The sequence below is a fragment of the Pollachius pollachius genome (assembly GCF_949987615.1).
Source record: "Pollachius pollachius genome assembly, chromosome: 4".
Classification (NCBI taxonomy): domain Eukaryota; kingdom Metazoa; phylum Chordata; class Actinopteri; order Gadiformes; family Gadidae; genus Pollachius; species Pollachius pollachius.
The window spans coordinates 9,964,335-9,987,873 of record NC_136937.1 but is presented as its reverse complement, the minus strand read 5'-3'; the positions used below and the strand labels follow the sequence as shown (position 1 = coordinate 9,987,873).

The window sequence follows — 23,539 nt, the reverse complement described above, 5'->3', positions numbered from 1 at the left end:
TCAACCATTATATATTCTTTTAGTTCCTTTTTTTCACAAGAAATCTGAAATTCATCATAGTTGAATTGTGTTTGTAAGAAGCGATGTGACCTGATTGGAGGAATTATTCTTTACTAATTATGTTCACCTTCCCGGTGGAATATGTTTCCATACAGTCTCATTATCGTAGTGCCCAAGCTCTACTTTATCCTCCTACGATAATAGACCTCCGAGTGTGTCAGGCACTCAATGGAATTAACTTGAACTATAACACGTCCCTGGTGGCCCGATGTGCATCAAAACCAAATCTAAAGACAAACTACTTGGTCTGCTGTTACAGGTGATCCCGATTAATTCACAACAGCCTATAGCCTTCTAACAGGCGTCATTATGAAGCAGTTAATATCCGAAAGTAGTGACAAATAACACTTCAGAAAGTGAGGAGAGCCATGGAAGAGGACAAAAAAAGAAAAGGAATTCACCTAAGAGTGGTTGAATTATGTAATCTCACGGAACAATTGCTACATTCACTCACATTTAATTTCTCTCCTTCAGTGATAAAACTGGGGCTCAGGTGTCACATAGTGCAACCTTGTTAAACGATCACCCTGGTCTACTTTCTGTCTGTCTGTCTGTCTGTCTGTGTGTCTGTCTGTCTGTGTGTCTGTCTGTCTGTGTGTCTGCGTGTCTGTCTGTCTGTCTGTCTGCCTCTTTATATCTTTCTGTCTGCTAGTTTTTCCATCAAACATCTTTTCTGTCTTTTTCTTGTCTGTCTATCTGTCTGTCTGTCTGTCTGTCTGTCTGTCTGTCTGTCTGTCTGTCTGTCTGTCTGCCTGTCTGTCCATCTGTCTGTCCGTCTGTCTACATATATTTCATTCAGTCTGTCTATGCCTCTGTCTGTCAGTCTTTCTGACTGTCTATCTGTCTGCCTGTCTGTCCCTCTTTCTCTCTGGCTCTTGGGCTCACTCCTCTCCATATGTGAGGGAGGTGGATGCTGGCATATCCCAGGTTTTTGTTTTTATCTTCTTGGCCTCCTCCTCCCATTCTCTTCCTCGTCCTCTTCCTCCTCCTCCTCCTCCTCCTCCTCCTCCTCCTCCTCCTTCTCCTCCTCCCGCTCTTCTCAGAGTCTTCTTCTAGCAGCTCTGAGAGCACTGCTTCTCTAAAGGCTGCTGAGGCCATTTAACATTCAACTGCACATATCACCAGAGGCCGAGGGTAAGTTATGTTTTATTAGGGGACTGGATTCAGATTTCTGGGTTGGTTTTTAATTTGTTGCTATTTTCACATATTCTTTAAATTCCTCTCCTTATTTTATGTAATGTTAAATATTTCAAAACTGTAATCATTCTATTGTTGAGTTATAATTAAAGGGAATCTTTGTATTTATTTTATGTTCATTATATTTTATTCATATGAAATTTTTTACCTTTTACAATAACAAATGTTTTTTTTAAATGTTATTTGATTGGAAGTTTATATATATATATATATATATATATATATATATATATATATATGCATTTTCTAAAAAAGTATTGCAAATACATTGTTTCATGCTGAGATGAGGGGCCATAATTCATTGTGATACACGCTTCATTTTAAGCATTTTTGCTTTCACAAACTCATAACCCATAAGTATTCATCAATTCGTATCCAAATCGCAGTTAGATAGTTGCTTCTTTGTTCGAAAAAAAAGAACATATGGACAGCTCTGGATGCCTAATCAGGCATTATCAGGCGTCATTATGACCCCTGATGATAAATTAACCAACGGTGAAACCCATCCATACTCTACAGCAAAATGCAGCGCTTCAGGGAGGGCATCCACATACGCACTATGAAGGCAAAAAGAAAAGTCGAAGAAATCTCCAAAGAAGATGTCCAGGCATTTCTGAAGAAGAACGCCTTTGTGCTCTTCACCGTGGGGGCCGTGGTAGTAGGTAGGCTAGTCTTCCTCTAACAATCTAACGTCTAACAATACTACTGTCAACAAATCATCGCCATGCTATGACCCTTCTTTGTCAATGTTTAATAACAGTTCCCACAATGTTAATGACTCCCCAACTTTATTGTGTTTTCCTTGACAAACATATATCGGGTTTTGTGTATGTCTTGTTTTGATCTCATATGTTCAATAATAAACCAAGCTAAGTGATAAACTTTATACCTTTATCGACTGCATATTGTATTATCCACTGAGTATTGTATTAGCCAATCAATCTAATCGCTGGGTGCGTGTGTGCGTGCATGCGCGTATGTGTATGCCGGGGTTGTGTGTGCGTGTAATGTTATGACTGTATTGGCAGGCATCGCGTTGGGCTTTGCACTGAGGCCATACAAGATGACCTACAGAGAGGTGAAGTACTTCTCTTTCCCCGGTGAACTGCTGATGAGGATGCTGCAGATGCTGGTTCTGCCCCTACTGGTCTCCAGTCTGATCACAGGTAGGCCACCTTCAGGTAGACCACCTGCTGCGTCAGGGCTCACCTGGTTCAAAATCAGACTACAAATGAATCATCTGAGGTTTGATAGCAGGCTAACTCATATCACTTTCTTTTGGTTCCTATTTGATTATAATCATGTGGCTGGAAGCAGGGACTGTTGAAGTGTGTAATTGGTCAACAGAGGACCAAACTCCAAAATTAGTCAGAGTTTGAAAAAAGTGCCTGCAAAGGTTTCAAATCAACATGGTGAAGAATGGCCACTGTCGAAATCCCCTGAGTAAAATTCCCTTCTGAAAGCTTCGTCAACTGCTCAGTAGAATAGCTCCGTAACAAAACAGGAAGCCAGGCATAACTCCGCCCCTATCCGTTTTTGGTTTCCGGCCCAGGCTCTGTGCGTCTCCCCCCAAGATGTTCTGCTGCAAGATAGTAGGACTGGATCCTAGATGAGACTACTACTACTGCTATGGCTACTACTACTGACACCTTAAATATTCACATTTTGATGATGTTATATTTTCTTATTAGAGATTTGGGAACACTAACGATTATTCCCCAGACTGCGGCCCCAGCTAAAGGAAAGGCCCCTGAAGGGGATTTAAGATCTAGTTAAAATAGATTGGAAATACTTGCAGGCATTACAGCCTTCCAGCAGGGACCCCTCTAGAGTTTCTTTCTTTCAATTTCTCGATGTTAACTGGATGTTTATTCTTATAGTTGGGAACAGTTCAACATCTAGAAGAACAATAACAGATGTTATCATTAGTATTGATTTGTACAATATATTCATTCTCGTATGTGATTCTCAGTCCTTTGTGCATCAACCCACTAGGCTAAACAATGGATTCTGCTGCCTTCAACAGGAATGGCTGCTTTGGACAGTAAGGCGTCAGGGAAGATGGGAATGAGAGCGGTGATATACTACATGACCACCACCTTCATCGCCGTGTTCGTCGGCATCATCATCGTCCTGGTCATCCACCCAGGGAAAGGATCGAAGGCCGAGTTTGGGAAGCAGCAGAAGATAGAGCAAGTCAGCCCCGCCGACGCCTTCTTAGATCTGATCAGGTAGCAAAGGGTCGCTTTGTGGCATTGGTCAAGGGGCAGGTTTCTTTCAGGGCAGATTTTATAACAGATGTAATGGTGATATCATCACGCCTGATTTCCTTTTTGTCACAATTCTCCTTTCAGAAATATGTTTCCCCCGAACCTGGTTCAAGCCTGTACACAACAGGTGAGTTCCATAAAGACCGTCCCATACATTCCTGCAAAGTCCCAATTCAATTGTAGTACAGTTTGATTAGTGGTATGTTGATTAGTGGTATGTACACAAGGGACTAGGTTCATGTATCTGCATGGTGAAAAGTGAAAGAATGATGCCTGAGAATAGAAGGTATAAAAGTGGGACCATATCCACAAAGAAGACTACAATGATCTGGGAACAGTGATTTGTGAAATTCTCTTTAAGAATATCAGTTCTAGTTGACTGTGCCGGCTTCTATTTCAAGACAATGTACATTTTAGACCGCTCCTAGCTAATTTCTGACCAATCAGGGCATCTGTTCCCTGATTGGTTCAGGGAATCCATCTTGCCTGTCAATCACAGGTGGGTGAATCATCCAACACTTCTCAATGGTAGAAAAACGAGCAAGGAGAGAGGAAGCCGAGGAGGGTTAGGGTTGCTCTCTTCTCTAATCCTGCTCTCTTCTGCTCTTTTTCTATCTCTCTTTACAACTCTCAAATCTTACCTACAGCACCTTTAACCTAACACCCCCCCACCCCCCACCCCACAGTTCAAGACCAAATACGGCACGCGGAAGGTGCACACCACGGTGACGGTGACGGTGAACGACACCTTCCTTAACGCCTCCGCCGCCGCCAACGGCACCCAGGAGGTGGAGCTGCTGGAGCTCACCCGGGAGGAGGTGATCCCGGTGGCGGGCCAGGTGAACGGGGTCAACGCCCTGGGCCTGGTGGTCTTCTCCATGTGCTTCGGCCTCATCATCGGCAGCATGAAGGAGCAGGGCCAGATCCTGAGGGACTTCTTTGACAGTCTCAACGACGCCATCATGAGACTCGTGGCTATTATCATGTGGTAAAGGATACCCTCATGTCGACGCACATTGTCCGTTGGGGAAGTTTGTTTTGGACTTGTATGTATGGCTCATGTTGCACTTAAAGTACGTCACACACTGGGGTACCCCGGGGGCCCACCGGGTAGAGCTCACCGGGTACCATTAAGGCGCAGTCCTGATCGCAGCCTCCCGGGTTCGATTCCTGCCCGTGGTCCTTTGCTGCATGTCCTCCTATCTATCTATCTCACTCTATCATAAAGCATAAAAATTGAAAAATAATTGTTTAAAATGCATCACGCGTCGACAACAACACACCAATACAAACAAAACTGTATGCAACATCTGAAAAACAAAAGCATACAAAGTCCAGGGAATCTTCGCCTCATTTCCCTTGAGGAGTGCCCGTCTGACATGAGCACAGTCGATTTTTTTTCAATCTATTCACAACCAAACAACATTTCAAGGGTGCCACCCTATTTTCTGTGTTTTTAGGTATTGTCCCATAGGCATCCTGTTCCTGATTTCCGGGAAGATTGTGGAGATGGACGACATCACTGAGATGGGCGGTCAGCTGGCCATGTACACCATCACGGTGATCATCGGCCTGTCGATCCACGCCGTGCTCATCCTCCCCATGCTCTACTTTGTGATCACCAGGCAGAACCCCTTCATCTTCATCGCCGGCCTGCTGCAGGCCCTGGTGACCGCCCTGGGAACGTCTTCCAGGTAATCCTCGGACGAGCCTCATTCGCTTCTCTTAAGGAAACGTTGAACGTACGCAATTCTACATGCATTACGATCCTTTTCTCTAATGCAGCTTTTGTCCTTTTTTTTGTTGATTTCTTTCCCTCTTCCTTTCCATAGACCAGCTCACTTAATATATATTTATATATTTTTAATTACCAAAGAATTCTAATTTCAGAAAAAGTTAAATTGATAGTTTGAATGAAGGGGATCCTAAAGACGTGATGGCTGCATTGGAAAAGTGAGATGGGGCTGGTTTAACCTTCTGACCTGCTTTCAGCTCAGCCACCCTGCCTGTGACCTTTAAGTGTCTGGAGGAGAACAACAAGATTGACAAACGCGTCACCCGCTTCGTGTTGCCCGTCGGTGCGACCATCAACATGGACGGGACGGCCCTGTATGAAGCCCTGGCCGCCATCTTCATCGCACAGGTTAACAACATGGAAATGAACTTCGGTCAGATCCTCACAATAAGGTAATGAGAATGAACATTAACAGAGTAGATTTGTTTTTATGCTATATGAAATGTACATAATATAGTCATAAATACATAGCCTTTACAAACCCTACCCTGTGTGTGTTTGTGTGTGTGTTTTTTGTGTGTGTGTGTGTGTGTGTGTTTGTGTGTGTGTGTGTGTGTGTGTGTGTGTGTGTGTGTGTGTGTGTGTTTGTTATGACTCAGTATTACAGCGACTGCGGCCAGCATCGGAGCTGCTGGAATTCCTCAGGCAGGCCTGGTCACCATGGTGATTGTACTGACTTCTGTCGGACTTCCTACAGATGACATCACCCTGATAATTGCAGTTGATTGGTTCCTGTGAGTATCGAACAATTCTGGAAAACCGAAAAATGATTGCATAATTCACAATTTAGTATATCAATACAAAGCCAGGATATACACACATATCTCTGTTTCTATGCATGCTACTATCATGGAAAGATTTTCTATTTAAATGTGAAACTAAGTCATTTTCTACTACCACCTAGTGACACAATTGCCTTCTGTCCCCAGAGTCATGTTCTACATCTCCCCCTTTGCATTTCATATTTTAACATAGAAACATAATTAGGCCTCCCAAATTAATAATTTCAATTAGAATAACCCTTCCCAGAAATTGCTCAGCTAATTGGGGTAATAGGAAGAGAACCCTATTGTCTGTGCTTCCACTGGAATGGGCTGACCACAAAAGAAAGATCTCTCTGGAATCTTTACTTAATGGAATAGTATTTCTTTGTATACAAATGTGATTTAGACACTTGAATTCTCCCTCCTGATGAAACCCTATCCAAGCGTTTACGATATGTGTGTGTTGTTGTTTCTATCTGCCGCAGCGATCGCCTGCGCACCACCACCAATGTTTTGGGGGATTCCATCGGAGCGGGAATAGTGGAGTTTCTTTCCCGACACGAGCTACGGTGCAAGGATGTGGAAATGGGGAACTCTGTGGTTGAGGAGAAGGAGCGAAAGAAACCCTACAAACTCATATCTCAGGATAGTGATTTTGAGAATGACAAACGTATGCATAGTGAATCGAACATGTAGTCACATCTGCTGCTGCATACGTACAAACGCAGACAAACACACCCACCAAAACATTGCACATGCATGCAAGCACGGACACACACACACACACACACACACACACACACACACACACACGTAGTAACATACAATTATTATTATGATATTAATTAGTATTAATATTTAATTATTATTATACTATACTGAGGGGTACTGATTTAGAGTTCGGAGACATCATTTTTCCCAGCAGATGTGTCTAAAAAAGTACTATTTCATAACCATTTGATAGTATTAATCCTGAAATAGAATTAATTCCAGCCTTTTACACTTAAGAAGTGATTTTGTGAAGAGTGGAGGGTAATTATTCTTTCAAACATTCCTGTTAAATTAAGGTTTTTACAAAACAATGAACATATTCTTAAATATGCATATTTAATTAGTTGGTTCCATATTCTTCATAGATGGTATGGTTGTTTGTGTATACTATTTATACTTATATATTAGATTTTATGATAAAATGACCTTGAGTATTCAGATATTGAGGTCACATTTGGTATGAAAGTGTAGTACCTTCAAATGTGTCAGTCAAAGTAGTTAATATAATAAACGACGGAGGACGTCCTTACCATAAATATGTGTCAATGAATTGGCCATGCAGCTTTAGTTTAATTTAAAGGATATTGCATTTGAGAAAGCAATAGAGATCATGGAAAAAATATCACGTGGGACCTTCTTTAAATTTTGCCACCAAAATATAGAACATTAAAATACAATGACATATATTACCCCAATGTCTATTGCCATTTACACACATTTATACACACACAAAACGATCACACGCACACACTCACACATATCCCTCAATGTCTTGTTCTTCAGATGAGAATGCATAGTTTTGGTTGATAATACAATATTAAAATAAATGGCAAAAATGTGTTGGTTTGAGTTTTTATTTATTACTAAACATTGTTTGTTCTGTTTATGTCTTCCAAAGTTGACAATAAAGACATTTTAAAAAGAAACATTTTTACTTATTCATGCAAACAACATTAAGTGAAATGTGAAAAAATACAATACACGGCTAACAATAGCTATACTTTGCGCCATCTACTGTCGGGAATAGGAAATGCATTCAGTCTGACCAGAAGCAGGGTGTCACAATCCAACCCGGTATCACGCGATTTCGAGCTGATTCTCACGAATATTTTCCTGCATTTCCATTCAGTTGATTGATAAGTTTTTCTCAAATGTATACTAATATAAGTACTACAACCAGCTAAACCAGTAATTGCAATGATGAAGCCAATGTCAATATTTGCGTTGTCGATTATCTGATTATCTAGTTCCCTACCCCAGAAGCTGTGTTTGCGCTTATCTTCCTGATAAAAGCTTGCTGCATGTTTGCGCATTTGGCGAGCTTGAATCTACCGACAAACCCCTCAAAAAAGGTAGCCTAGTTCCTCCAGGTAATTCTCTATCCTGCCTTAAGGACAGAGAGCTGTTCTCCTTTTGGTAAGTTTAAAAATAACTCTAGTTTGGCATAAAGAGTTCATTTGTGCATTTGTACATTTTTAAATACAGAAAATGTGACAGAAAATTGAATCAATGCAATGTTGAGTGGTATTAATCATGTATGTTCGCTTCTTAATTCCTCCAATGCAGTTGGGAAAACTAAGAGAACAATGAGATGTAATGTGACTGGCAAGTGGTTAACCTCTGTCTCGATGTCTCTGGAAGTGCTACATTTGACATAGTCTTGTACTACACGGAAAGTGTATCCCTGTCAGTATACAGTGTGGGGGGTTTCGCCAGCAAAAAGGGCGAAATACCACAGTTAAGGCCATGAGCAGACATGTCTGACCTCTCCCTCCTCCACCCCTCAACCCAAACCCTTTTTCCTGGTTTTTCAGGTTTTCATCTTCTCGCTCCTTTGCGAGTGAGTCAGCACACACAGAGACTGGACCAGGTCATCGTGACTGTGCGTTTCTGATGTGTTGGCCTGGGGTATCAAGATCTAATCAGAATCAATAAAAAAACCCTGGTGGTCTAATATGTCACCTTTAAACGTTAGTTAGGGTCTATCGTTTATATCCTATAAACCATTTAATTGTAACCATTCCTCTTAGGCTCTCTGGGGGCGTTGCGCTATGCCACTGACTTGTCAAAGGTATTTAGAATGTTGTATTTGTCATTGTTTGTAATGTTCTAATAATCGATAACAATGGAAAGACAAGTGTTAACTGACATTTTGACAAGTGGAACAATTATCCCCCTGTATTTCAATACAGTTTTCTCACAAATAAACTCATCTACAAAATCGAAAAAAATACAAAAAAAAAGTTCAAAAACAGTATTTAAATGATGAAGTCACAGTCAATATTGGTATTCAGGCTTATCTGATTTTCCAACACCCCAAAACTTGTATTTTCCCTAATATTCCTGCTAACTGGATGGTAGACTACTACCAAGCCTGGCGGCCTCGGTGACCTCGCCTTACCCCCGTCTTACCCATGGTTCTGCAGGGCGGAACTTTGAAGCGGGAGCCCTGTGGAAAAGTGAAGTGTGCCCTAAAATCTGTTCTCATTGGCTGGGTCCTGGGGAGGGGCTGCCAACAGGATGTGTTGTCTGATGTGTTGTCATGGGATCTACAGGGTTCGGCTACAGGATTGGACACAAAAAAACTGTATTTAAAAGTACGAAGTTCTAATGTCTTGGTTGGTGGAAAGACCATTAACCCTGCAGTAGCCTATACATTTCCCCACCTCGAATTGAACCTAATTCATGTCAATGTTGCAATACATTTGAACCTACAGCAACATATCTGGCTCCAAGAACAACACACCAGAATGAATAATGATGAACAATTATGCTACAGTTAAGGTCTTCTACGGTTCAACGGGAGCAGTGAAGGGGTGACTCATATGTTTCTAATCTCCAGGGGGCGTGTTTTATGGCGCCACGTTATTTAAGTAGACAGTGAACATATCTACGATAACATACACGCATACTATCTTTGTTCCCTGGTCCTTTTTTTTACCAGCATTTAATTGACATCTCCGGACGACATGCAAGCCCTCGACGCGAAGGACCTGGGGAGAGCCTTGTGCATCATCACCGGAGCTTCTCGCGGATTCGGCCGAACCACAGCCCTCCAGATCTCCGAGCTGGTCAAGCCCAAATCCGTGCTGGTCCTAGCCGCTAGAAATGCCGAAGCCCTGCAGACGCTCCAAGCCGAACTGGCCGCTTCGAAAGCTGGAAAAGCGGGCGTCATCGCTGAATATGTAGTCGCAGATCTGGGAGGGAAAGAGGGGGTGGAAAGTGTTGTTAAGGCGGTCAAATTACTTTCCTCTGAAGACTTCGATCACCTTATACTGGTCAATAACGCAGGTAAGGGGAAACAATCCTCTGCGAGACGCATGCATGTAAGATAGCGACAGAAACCTTTTCAAATATCGAAATGTTCAGCACTGTAAGGATATTTTGGCATTTATTCGGCTTTTTTGACCAGGGGAAAAGTATTTATTTGTCGACCAATGTCGTTTGTCAATAATCTGTCTCTTCCATAATGACGTAACACCAAGAAGAATTAGCACTAGATTTACGGTTTATTTTATGTGGCGCGGTAGGCTAATTGAACACGGTGAGTCTAGACCGACAGAATGAGAAGCTATAAGTAATATGAAATAAATATGCCTATTAAATAAATATATATGGTTATCAAATAAATCCTGTAGGCCTAATTTCGAAATTAATCAATATAGTTCAACTAATAAATAAATAGGTTTTGATCAATAAAAAAATACATTTTACAAAGAACTTCCTTTTATTTATTTCAGGGGACTTTTATTTTATCATTCAACATTGATTTATTAATTTATTTATTATAGATCAGGAGACTTTAACTGCCGAATGTAGCTATTAGATCAGACCAAAGCAGCAGAACCAGAAGAGCGCTGAATCACTGAACGTATGTCACGGGGATGCGGGGCTGCGAGGGACATACCTTTTTGGTGAATTGTGCCATCTATTACACATGATGTTTGTCCATTTAAAAGATAATTTTGCAAATCATAAATCATAGGATGCCCCTGGTTTACACATGTCAGACAAGATTTATGAATAATTCCACACTTGGTATACAGATCACCATTATGTCCCTTGCAACTCATCCCACGAAAATGTTGGGCATGAAATACTAGAGTGCGGGCTGGTCATGCTATTCAATGCAAGCTCTGTACCTGGGGCAGTAACGCCTTTTTTATGTCAACATTCAATATCAGCTGGTGTTGCCGTTTATTGTAGAATAAAGATCCACCTGATGGCACTGTAATTAGTTGAACAAAGATAACAAACATGAGCTACAGACTAGAGCAATATGGTGATGCAGAGGCCTCTTGCAGCCCATCCAGCTGCCAATCTCGGAGGAAAGGGCATTGCAGCCCATAAATCAGAAACAAAAGTTTGTTCTGATAAAAAAATTTAATAGTTTTTTATTCGCTTTGAAACAATTTGCAAAAGTTGTCAAAAGACTAGTACTACACCGAAAGTGTATCCCTGTCAGTATGCAGTGTGAGAGTTTCTCAGCAAAAAGGGTGAAATCCCCCAGTTAAGGTCAGAGCAGACATTTCTGACCCTTGTCCCCCCTCCAAACCTAAACCCAAACGGCTTTTCCGGTTTTTACGGTTTTCATCAGATTCTCATCTCCTCGTTCCTTTGTGATCGAGTGAGTCATCTCACACAGAGACTGGGCCAGGTCATCGTGCCTGTGTGTTTCTGATGTTGTCCCGGGGTTTCAAGAACTAATCCATATCAATCAATCTCGTCTGAGGGTTTGTGTTCACAAACCCATCTTTGTGTTCAGACAGATTTGGATAGGTGGTAATGATTGGACATTTGTGGGAAAGGAAACAGATTCAACTGTAGTCTTGTGTGGACTTAGTGTGTGTAGTATCGTTGTGGAGACAGGGCGCTTATCCTGTATGTGAGGCTGCTGGTGATGAAGCCAGTAGGAAGATGACTTTCTCAGTCCTCATTAACAATAGCATAATGTCAAATGCTACCAGTTTTTCTTAGGTTCCTGAAATGGATATCTATGGAGTTGCATGTCATGTTTTGACATGACATGTATGCAACTTATGTCATGTTTTGAGATGACATGTAACTACAATTGATACAATTAAATGCTTTTAATTGTATCAATTGTTTAATTGATAAAATTAACCTCTGAATCTGTCTGATTGTGGATTTTTTTTAACAGACTAAAAAGTTTAGGGTATTCTGTTAAATGCAGCTTATCTTTTGGTTCAGGCAGTGAATTAGATAGCACAAAGCATTAATGTTAAGGTGCACCAGTAAATACCAGGCAGTGGGTGTAGCTCATTAGCACAAGCTGTAAAGTTATTTGTAAGTTGGCCACTAGGGGTGCACCTTTCCTTGTTTTTAACAAACAAACATGCATACACAGAAGCATGTGTGCAGTGCAGACATCTTCCTGGACAAGCAAGTACACTGTTGAAGGTATTTCAAGGAGTGATTTACTCCACTCAGCACTTACTTGTGATATTGAAAGTCTAAAGGATAGTTTAGACCGTAAGGCTCACTCCATTATTTGACCTTTGAACTCTGTTCAAATATTTCTACGTATATTTTTCCCTACACTACTCACCGCGTTCTCTGCAGGAAATAGATTTTCTAGTTAGGATTAGGACACCTGATGCCCGAATCACTTTAAAGGGGACATATTATATCACCAGGTGTGAGTGTGATTAGCCATTACAAGGCAGATATTCAAAACGGCTTGTAATTGCAAATCACACTCACACCTGGTGGTATAATACCTTTAAACGTTTGTTACAGCTTATTGTTTACATCCCATAAACTTTTTCATTCATAACCACTTTCCCCAGGCTCTCTGGGGGCGTTGCGCTATGCCAAGACCTTAACGGACATGGCGGAGGTGACCTCCTACATGGCGTTCAACCTCAGCTCGCCCGTGTGCCTGACGGCCGGCGTGCTGGAGGCGTTCCCGCGGCGCGAGGGCCTGCGGCGGACCGTGGTCAACGTGTCATCCCGCTGCGCCCTGGAGCCCTTCCTGTCCTGGGGGCTGTACTGCAGCGGGAAGGCGGCCCGTGACATGATGTTCAAGGTGCTGGCCGTGGAGGGCCCCGACCTCAGGGTGGTCAACTACTCCCCGGGTGAGACGCCTGTTTGGGAGCTCAAGTTTGACGTTCAACCTGTGTTGTCCTTTAAAAAATTGAACGGTCTACTATTTGCATGGTCACAAAGGGTCTCATAATCGTCGTCATCATCAATGTTTCAGATATGGGCGCCCATATGAGCGAAAAACCTGGGTAGATGCGCAGACATGTGTACTTTGAGCATATTGTATTTATTATTTATAGATAATGTTATATATATTGACATTTATTTATTATACTTTCAGCCTAAATCTCCATAAAATGTCAAATTTGCTTTTAATACATTAATACATTTCCATCAGTAGAACTGTGCCCATGACATGACAACATGATACAACATGATTTTTCATATTTCGTACTGTTGTCTCCATTTTCTATTGATTAGATTGTTGCTAATCAACCAATATTCAGTAGGCAAAAATATCCAAATAAAGTCTGAGACTTTATAGAAGCAGTTGGTTGTTATTGTGGGTATTAAGAATGTAATGTAATGCTGGATGAAATGAAAACATCTTATTTAGATTTGCTTACATTCTGGTTCTCCCTTCTGCCCCCAGGCCCGCTGGACACCGGCATGCAGGTAGAAGCCCGGACCCTCACGGAGGACGACGGTCTCAGGAACACTTTTGCCGACATGTTCTCCAAGGGCCAACTGCTCACCTGTGAAGCGTCCTGCGCTAAGCTAACGGCGCTACTGCTCAAAGACGAATACACCAGCGGAGCACACGTCGACTTTTACGACGTCTAGGAGATGTTTTTAATTTGATTTAAGGGACATTACTGTTTAAGTCCAGATCTTTTAACAGGTAACATTTGAAGGTTCGTGGTTGAATGGGTAATATATATTTTTACAATCTGTAATGCAATCGGACCGTGGAGGATTAAGGGTCTATTATTGAACGATCATTATACATGACGTTGTTTCCAAAGTGCTTTGATTGGTTAATGATAGAATTTTGTTGATCAGTGTGAAATGGCATATGAATGCACTGCACTATGTTTCCAACCAAACCCAACGAACCAGAAGTATATAGTTATGTGTTTATTTTCTACAATCCTAAATTTGTACTGTTAGTCTGTTGTGAGATAACTGTCGTTGTGCCTTAACTGTAACTCAACTGGTCAGTATTGTTTACTTAGTCTAAGCTTACTACCTGTTCTTAATGTTAGTAGTGTTTGTCCAGAATCTACTTCATACATTCCTCTACAAAACTGTAAACGAATAAAACATAAACAAAAAAAACCTGTATGACGTAATCACTGTGACGCCGGCACAAATACAATGAATAGACAAATTGCATTGTGTGGAATGTTGTCACACACACACACACACATATGCACATATGCACAAGCACACGTAGACGCATTCCTCCAATGCCACTACAGGAAAAGATACGTAGATACATTACGTCTTGAAAGGCAGTCCCATACTCACAGCACTGACTACTATGGCAAGCTAGTGTGTGCTAGCTTTCCCAAAAGCTTCACATTTGCTCAAAATGACATTGACCTTTAACAATTCCCATCAGGATGAACAATGCACGCTGAATGTACCTGTTGACAAAAACAGGGTTCACTAAAAGTTGGATGAGATAAAAATGGATTTGTAATGAATTGGGCAAGCTCTAAAAGTAAAGAAGGTCCAGAGGAATCCGATTTGTTTACATAGTTTGTGTTATTTCAGCCACGCACACACACACACACACACACACACACACAGTAAAGTGTTTCAAGAAGCTCTGCTTCCTGTCATGAGTCTTCTGTAGACTCATACTGACAGCCACAGCTGCCCAGACCAAAATACACCGTGAGGGACCTGATCCGACCCAAACATGGGAGAGCACCCGCCCCACCTATACGTCCCCACTGCCTCTCCCCCGCTGGGGGTGGGTGACGAAATCCTTAGAGGGTGAGGCTATTTCGGGCTGCAGTTGAAGAGAGCCAGGTACCAAAAGGTTTGTCAACGAAGACTCCAACCAGAACTGTTGACCCCCCCACCCCCGCCCACTCACTCTCTCTCAATCTCTCACTCACACCCCACTCCCTCTCTCTCTCCCTCTGTCTCTCACCTAACTGTTTGGTCCCCTGTGTGTTTGTGTGTGTGTGTGTGTGTGTACAATGACTCTTGGGACGATGGACAACGTGGAGGTGTTTGACGCCGGGGTGAAGGGCCGGGGACTGAAGGCCACCCGGGACCTGTTGGCCGGTGACGTGGTGTTCGCTGAGCCCAGCTTTTCCGCCGTGGTCTTCGACAGGTAGGAGGACGCAGTCCTGTGTTACACGAGTTACGGCGGATTATTTCGATTAAGAAGGAGAAGAGGTTCGTAGGACTGGATATGCGGTCCCGTGTTTAGCTGATGTCAGCGGAGAGACTGAGGCCGGGGCCGTGATGTCATTGATACGTGTTCAGGCAGTGGTTTTTGCATGATTGCATGACGTCATTATACCGAGTCTGCGTTTTTTTTCTCCAGTTCTTTTTATAAATTCTGACAGTTTATAATGTTAAAATTGAATTTGTTAAAACATTGGTTCAATTTAACTTCTGAGTCTGATCGTGGACATTGCAGTTTCTGGCAATCAAAGGTTTCATCCGTCGATTCTCTTTCAAACTAGATAAGTTTGCCATTGACTATTTTGAGCGGGAGAAGATAATTATTGTTGATTAATCGAACTTGATTGAACTTTTCTTCTTTTTGCGAGTAAATTTTGTTGAAATGTGTAATGTTCAGTGGGGTTTGAAGTTTGTAGCCATGATCTGCTAGCATAGTTTTAGAACCATATAAGAGCTAGTATCTACCTTGGCTCACACAAGCATGCATCCAAGATATCTGCCTAATGTAAGACTGACAGGAGCTATCCAAAACCTGTATGCATGTATATATATATATTTATATATCGGCTTGCACGCGTGTGTGCGTGGGTGCGTGTGTATGTGCACATGTGTCTGAGTGTGTATGTGTATGAGTGTTTCTGTCTGTCTTTGAACGCGGGGGCTGTGTGTGTGTGTGTGTGTGTGTGTGTGTGTGTGTGTGTGTCTCACGGTAGCCCTTTTTGCTTTTACACAAACAAGCTACAACAGAGATTGTCTCAAGGCCAAATTCATCATTACAAGCATTAAGGCGCTGGCTCATCTCGCTTTCTGCTTTTAAATGGAAACAGCGGACGCTGGTGAATAAACAGTTTACACAGAAGCTCCTCGGGCCTCTATCTTGGGTCTGGTGTGTACACAGGGCCAGGCCATAAGCCTTTCAACGCTGTACAGAATTTGTGTTCAAGCTTGACGTGCGAAAGGTCAGACAACCTCTACATTACAAAGTCTGGCGGCTCGCAATGGAGAAACAAACTTTGAAAAGTACTTTTAAAAGCATCAAGAAGTGTTTTTTATCTCGTCTGTTATAAAAAGGCAAATCCTAAATGATGCAAATATGGCTGTCCCAAAAGTGGACCACGTTGACGTGACAAGCACATTGAGTTTAAGTGAATTGTAAACACCAGACGACAATGATGTTTGTTATTAAAGTAGTTAATAGTAAAGTAATGGTTTCTCTTGTGAAGTATTTGATTTACCAAAGCTTATTGGTTATTCATTACTCGAAGGTCTATTGATAGATTCTCACTGTAACTTTAGACACAATAAAAACAATGACTGTATATATCAAACAAAATGTGGTGCAAAAAAATCATCCTTGTTGATGATCATTGTTGACAACAGTGATTTCTTCTTAACATTGTCTTAGCAAGGATTAAGGACATATTGACCTTTATGATGATGAATGATTATAGTAAGTTTAAAGGTGCTCTAGCAAAGAGAGCCCTCTCCCTCTTTAAAACTCTCAAATCTTACCTACAGCGCCTTTAAAGGTGACATATTAAACCACTGGGTGTGAGTGTGATTAGCCATTACAAGCCGTTTTTGAAAATCTGCCTCTTCTGACATCACAAGTGGGTGTGTCCACCTAGACTAGGGGTTTAAATCTCTGGTTTCATCACGATACGATATGAAATCGATTCATTGGACAACGATACGATATTTGCCGATATCAAAAGTCTGCTGCGATACGATTTTGATTCGATTCAGGGGCATGCGAGCGATATGAGACGATATCATATGCCCATTAAACACAACCTCTTACATTCACATCAACTTAATTATAATTTCATTATTCCATTTCTTTGCTCTTCCGGATATTTAAAACAAAAACAATCCATTTTTAATACAAATAATAATGTGTCAAATTGCATTTAAGTGCAAAAGGTTTTTTATGGCTTAAATTAAAGAGCCTGTAATGATCTTTCATTTTGAACATAGACCATTCCCAACCTATCTGTGTGGATAGTTTTCTTCTAAAAACAAAACATCCCTCGGAATCATCTTGGCTGTTAAGATAAGCAGTCGGTGTTGCCAGATTGGGCAAATTTTCCCACCCAATTTGACTACTTTTTATTACGTTAGGCTGGAAAAACAAAGAAACTAGACTTCCTCACGCTCACACATGTGCTTGCTGTTGCTAACTTGCTGCTTGCCTCGTTTAACTGGTGAACGGAAACGAGCGGCTTGACGCACTTGCGCAGAAATATTTTCACAAACACCCGTGCAAGGAGATTGTCAAAATAACAGCGGTATGCATCGATGTTTGGGCGTTGCATCGATGCAGTTAGATCGTTCGCCAATCAATCAATGTATGGATCTACATCGATGGATCGTTACACCCCTAGATGTCAGGAGAGACAGACTGCTTGTAACAGCTAAACACACTCACACCTGGTCATATAATATGACACCTTTAAGTGGTTCCGATGCCTATCCATACATTTCACTATTCTGCCGTTTTGTCTTCTACAGTTTGTCCACTGCGGTGTGCCATAACTGCTTTCGGCAGCAGGCCAACCTGCACCGCTGTGTTCAGTGTAAATTCGCCCACTACTGCGACCGCACCTGCCAGACCGCCTGCTGGAACGAACACAAGAAGGAGTGCGCCGCCATCAGGAGCGGCGGCAGCGCGCCCAGCGAAAATGTCCGGTAAGGATAGCAGAACATTTCAGATCATTGAAACGACTACGAGCTCTTAGACTTAGAGGGAAAGGCTTTTAGTGGTTTTGGTTATGTTATGGACATTTGGGAGGGAGTGTGCCACCCCACTCCCCCTACTGGACACGCCCCTGTAAGAGACACAATACATTGGATTAGAGTTGTTTCAATACCAATACAAGTATTGAAAATTCCTCTGATACTGGTATCGGCGAGTATGCAAGTCTATGCACCGATGGATACCATCACATGATTAGCTAATTTACTACACAGACAAAGAACTTCACAAACACGTGCAGTGTTATGCTGCGTTCGTAATGGTCGGAATGGGAAGTTTTAGCTACTAAGTCGGAAAAACATGGATGCATGGACGCTTAACTAAAATAATACAAATGTATTATTGAAGTAAGTAGCATTATTATACACTATAAATGTTAATGATGTAGTTTGAAAAAAATCAGAACTATTCCTCAAGTTCAGGAATCGGAATCGGTATCGGGAAGGAAAAAATGGTATCGGAACATTTCTACATTGGATTCGTCTGCCACAAATGACGCCCCGTTCTCAAACCTCTTTTGCCAGCCTGGCGGCGCGCATGCTGTGGCGCATCCAGAGGGAGACGGGGGTGGTCTCGGACGGTCAGCTGACCTCGGTGGACGAGCTGGTGGACCACGTGTCCGACCTGACCGACGAGGATCGCGAGGAGCTCCAGATCGACGTCCACAACTTCATGGACTTCTGGCCCAAGAACCCCCGGAAGCCGCAGCCAGTGGAATACATCTCACACATCTTTGGCATTGTAAATATGCTTGTTTAAATGAAGTAGTAGTAGAAGTAGTATAATACTAGGTCACATATAATGTGAATGTATCATTAAATAAAATATCTTGGCTAGCAAGTTAACAGCTAGCATACAACTATTTTTGTATGAAGCGTGTTTGTGTTTAAGTCAAAAACACACACACAAAAAGGTGGTCATCCAATCCAATCAAACTTTATTGACAGAGCTCTGTCAATATTTTTGATTGGATTGGATGAAAACCTTTTTGTGTTTTATGTTTTTGACTTAACGAGATGGCTCTCGTCGCAGATCAAGTGCAACGCCTTCACCCTGAGTGACCAGAGGGGTCTTCAGGCTGTGGGCGTCGGCCTCTTCCCCAACCTGTGTATGGTCAACCACGACTGCTGGCCTAACTGCACCGTCATCCTCAACCACGGCAAGTATGTCGGCCAACCGCACGTGAATCTCCTCCATTCTGAATGACAGAGAGTATAGACTGTGAGAGAGGAGGATAAAAACACGCTTTTTCCTCGTTTTTCCTCTTGTTTTTCCAAGTCAGTCAGCCGTGAACCCTGCCCTCCACTCCAAGAGAAGGTTGGTCTGAGCTTGTATTCATTGACGCCGGTTTAAAGGTTATGTCTTGTGAACACAACACCTACCTAAAAAGAGTCTTAAGATAAACTCTAAAAATAGTTTAAAGTAAACTCTTTCAACTTATTAAAAGAGTTGTTTTTTTTTTTTACAATAAACTATTTAAAAAAAGAGTTTAAATAAACTATTTTAACTCCTGAGTTAAACACTCACTCAATGCTGGCGTGCTTTTATTTTGTAGGATTGAGTTGCGTGCCCTGGAGAAGGTTGCGGAGGGTGTGGAGCTCACAGTGAGCTACGTGGACTTCCTGAACCTGTCTGCCGAGCGCCAGCGCATACTGAAGAAGCAGTACCACTTTAACTGCACCTGCAAGCACTGTACCGAGCATATTAAAGATGACCTGATGATGGCCGCCAAAGAGGGGGAGGGAAGCAAAGTGAGAGAAAGATATGGTTGTTTGTTTTCACAGGAAGGCCTGCATGTCAAAGGAATGTAAGCAATGGTAGACAATTGCTGCTGGTTCTTACAGCCAGATGTTCCAGTGGTGGTAAATATGATCTTTACCACACAAACCCCTTACCGTTTACCGAACACCCCCCCACCACGAGCCTTGCCTATAACCAAACCTAATCCTTAGCTACGTCCTCATAATACCTACACCAAACCATCTCTCACCTAAACACCCAATACCAACTTTGATACTACCGCTTACCATTCACAACTACAGACATAAACCTTTCATAGCATGCATATAGTTTAATCATAAAAAAGAGAAGGACAAGGAGAGAAAGAAGGCTTTAATTTGATCTAGAACGTTTAATGGCAAACCAGTTAGGATATGGTTTGATCCTAACAGGTTTAGTGGACAACCAATTTGGGTATGTGTGCTTATTCTAACCAGGGTAGCCATTAAAGCTTAGGCCAGGTCCCTATGTCCTCAAAGTAACAACCCACTAAATTGGTCTTGTTTCCGCCAATGGAGCCCCCACAATAAAAAATATACATTATGAAAGATAATGTTACGGGTAATAAAGAAAACACAATGAGCAAGGCTTTTATGTGTTATGTGTGCCAAACCAAGTCCAATGGGTTCCATCAGCAGTGGTCTTGTGACAGCTATTTTGAATGTCCTTGGCAAACCATGCCATGCCCTTCTAGTGAGATAGGCTGTATCTACTAACTATCTGATCACATGTGTAGAGCGTGATCATTTGTTAAGAGGTATCAAACCTTTTTTGAAGAGCAACATTATTTAGGGCCGTCATGGTGTATCTATGATACAATAGTGAAGTAATATAGAAATAGTTAGTCAGCAAATTAAAGCATGTCAATCTCTTCCACTCACCATGTCTCTGTCCCTCCAGCCATCTGCTGAGCTCATCAAGAAGGTGACAACCTCCAGTGAGGAGTGTCTGGAGAAGGTGGCAAAATGCCGTCTCCAGGGAGACTTCCATGGGGTAAGTTGTTAACAGGATTTTATTGTGAAAATGCGGGGTTTCTTTTTTAGTATTTCGTTAATATTTTTTGGGGGTATTACATAACTTTCTCCATTTTATCAAAAAAAATCTTAATTTTTTAAAAGAATATCCCTTTTATATTTTGTATACATAAATGCATTGTTTAACTTTATTGATGCTCCATTTTATTACAATTTTTTCTCTCTTTAAAAAAAAAAAAAAGATCCCTTTCCATCGATTTCCTTTCCCTAAGAAAAAACAACAAAATGTGTTCAGGTTGCCAGGTTGTGCGGTGAGTGCCTCTCCGCCCAGGAGAACGTCCTGGCCGACACCCACCTTTATAAGCTCCGCCTTCAGAGCACCGCCAGCGAGGTGCTCTCCTACATGCACGCCTTCGCTGAGGCCGCCGCGTACTCCCGCAAGACCCTCGACGGATACATGTGAGACACACACACACACACTTTATACTCACTGCACCAACATAGCAGAAACAAATACCTTGTATATGCAAACTTACTTTGCAATAAAGCTCTCTCTGATTCAGAATGTATTATGGTAATGCATCCCCAAGGTGCGGTTATTCCTCCAGTCATAAAGTGATCATCTGTGTCCCAACAGGGCGCTGTATCACCCCACCAACGCCCAGCTGGGCATGGCCATCATGCGGGCCGGCGTGACCCACTGGCACGCGGGCCAGATAGAGGTGGGCCACGAGCTGATCTGCAAGGCCTACGGCATCCTCCTGATCACCCACGGGCCCAACCACCCCATCACCCAGGACCTGGAGGTACAGGAGGGGGTTATAGAGATAGTGGCCGAGGAGAGGGTCTTAACTCGGTCTGGGATGAAAGGGTTGGCTTTGATTCAAGGTTGAGGCGCAGAACTCTCTGTTGTTCTGAATGAGCACAGTTTGGATCAGAGATTGGCAGACTATAGAAGGTGCTTACTGCTTAATGGCGCCAACAAATGCCAATAAAGGACAACACCAGACTAGTTTGCCGTACCTGTTTGTGGTCGTTGGCTGGGGTCGCATTAAGTGGTTAGCTGGTCAAGGGGTCAAATTGGTGCTGGCCAACCTTTGCCAATCACCGCAAACTCTTTGGATAGATGACCTGTTCAAAACAGAGTTCTTTGTCATAACATTACAGTATGACAACGTTTGGCACTGACAGGAATATATGTATAAGGAGATAGGTCCAATTATTTTGGATAAAGACATTTTCAAAATCATAGTCCACTTAACCTTGGATCAATCGATTAAATCGCCATAACCCATGATTAGACCCACACTCGGTTTGGGTTGACGTTCCCCCAGATCAATGAACCCATTATCGTCTAACATGGCAATCCTGCCTTTACTGATACTTAGTGGCATGTGAACCTAGGCTCACCGTGCGGTACAAGGCTGTCCGTATGTGACCACGGCGTCTCCCTGTTTCTCCGCAGTCCATGCGTAGGCAGACGGAGATGGAGCTGAAGCTCTTCAAGCAGAACGAGGAGGTGTACCACACCATGAGGGAAGCGGCTCTGAAGAAGCAGCCAGCCAAGGCCATGGCGGAGAACACCTCCACTGAGGAGAAGATAGAGGACGTTTCCCGCAAGCAATAAACTAACGCTTTTCTGTGAATTTACAACCACGCTCCCATCTTCTTTAGCACTTAAGCAATCACCTTAAGACCCTTTGAACACCTGTTTTCGCCCCTCCTAATACACCTCTGTGACAAAGGCCTGTGCTCTGACTGGCCGGCTGGTGTACGTAGTTTTTGATGCACTGTTCTGAAGCCTCAAATCTCCGGTGTCTGTACCAACATTGTGGAGTGTGGAGCTGCAATAATAAAAGATGAAAGTTTGCCGTTTATAAACCGTGTTGTCTCAAACCGTGTTTCTTAGTGTTCCAGTTCATTTAGAGTCAAGGGTCTCTTTAAATTCTTGTTTTTAGCTCAAAACATTAGTTCAAACAAAGTAAGTACACGATAATTGCCTACTTCATTATTTTGATGTGTTCATTTGACTTCTCTGCAACCTTCCAGATAATAGGTAATATAATACACGCACAACATAAGTGTCCCTCTCATTGATACATTTATTACTTATATTTTTACTTAAATTGTACAATTATTCATGAAAATCTTCTAATCCCTTTTTTTGCAAGTTGAATCGCTTCAAACAAGAATACAATTGTACTAACCCAACACAACTAAATAAGGGCGGTCTATTCAGGTTATGCTTGTATGTGTACATTGCTTACAAACGTGTGATATAACGCTGAACTAGTGTTCATGGTTGGATGGACGTGTTGAATAGTTTTGCATTTACACCCAACCCTTTTGAATGTAGGGCCTTTTCACGTGGCTTTGAATAAATAGGTCATTAGGTTCAGCGGGTTTATTTTTCAAAATACAAATTCCAATGTAACCCATGAGCTTACTTTGAGATGTCATTTGTTTTCAGTTGATCTAAGCCTCTGTATATAGCAGAGGGAGCCGTTTGAACTAATGTGGATACAGCAGCAGCAGCAGGACCTTTCGACACCAGTGGAGCCCCAGGATATGCCTGTCATCGTCCCTTTGAAATCTTCAACTACGCGAGCACTGCCATTGTGCAGTTCCTCTCTGCTCTTATTTGTGTCGTGTTTTAAATCAATTTAATTTGAATCTTATCTAATAAGTAAATCAGAAAAAATATTGGAATATTCCATACAAAAACCATCAGGTATGTACAA

General features: G+C 42.2%; 3 protein-coding genes across 3 annotated transcripts; all 3 read left to right on the top strand.

Annotated features, from left to right (window-relative positions):
- Positions 1–1,780: 1,780 nt before the first annotated feature.
- LOC307074645 (excitatory amino acid transporter 1-like) lies at positions 1,781–6,782 on the top strand (the record flags this gene model as incomplete). The annotated part of the gene is made up of 9 exons (XM_079734895.1): positions 1,781–1,919; positions 2,286–2,423; positions 3,284–3,488; positions 3,612–3,654; positions 4,214–4,515; positions 4,988–5,221; positions 5,520–5,714; positions 5,922–6,056; positions 6,572–6,782. 9 exons carry the CDS (start codon positions 1,781–1,783, stop codon positions 6,780–6,782), a joined length of 1,602 nt encoding a protein of 533 aa, XP_079591021.1.
- A 2,972-nt stretch (positions 6,783–9,754) lies between these two features.
- spra (sepiapterin reductase a) lies at positions 9,755–14,165 on the top strand. The gene is made up of 3 exons (XM_079735279.1): positions 9,755–10,148; positions 12,668–12,955; positions 13,516–14,165. The coding sequence occupies exons 1-3, from the start codon at positions 9,827–9,829 to the stop codon at positions 13,704–13,706; spliced, it is 801 nt and encodes a 266-aa protein (XP_079591405.1). The 5' UTR covers positions 9,755–9,826; the 3' UTR covers positions 13,707–14,165.
- A 911-nt stretch (positions 14,166–15,076) lies between these two features.
- Positions 15,077–22,425, top strand: smyd1a (SET and MYND domain containing 1a; the record flags this gene model as incomplete). The annotated part of the gene is made up of 10 exons (XM_079735874.1): positions 15,077–15,213; positions 17,802–17,978; positions 18,570–18,786; positions 19,078–19,208; positions 19,324–19,362; positions 19,601–19,796; positions 20,725–20,817; positions 21,094–21,257; positions 21,436–21,604; positions 22,264–22,425. The coding sequence occupies 10 exons, from the start codon at positions 15,077–15,079 to the stop codon at positions 22,423–22,425; spliced, it is 1,485 nt and encodes a 494-aa protein (XP_079592000.1).
- Positions 22,426–23,539: the final 1,114 nt, after the last annotated feature.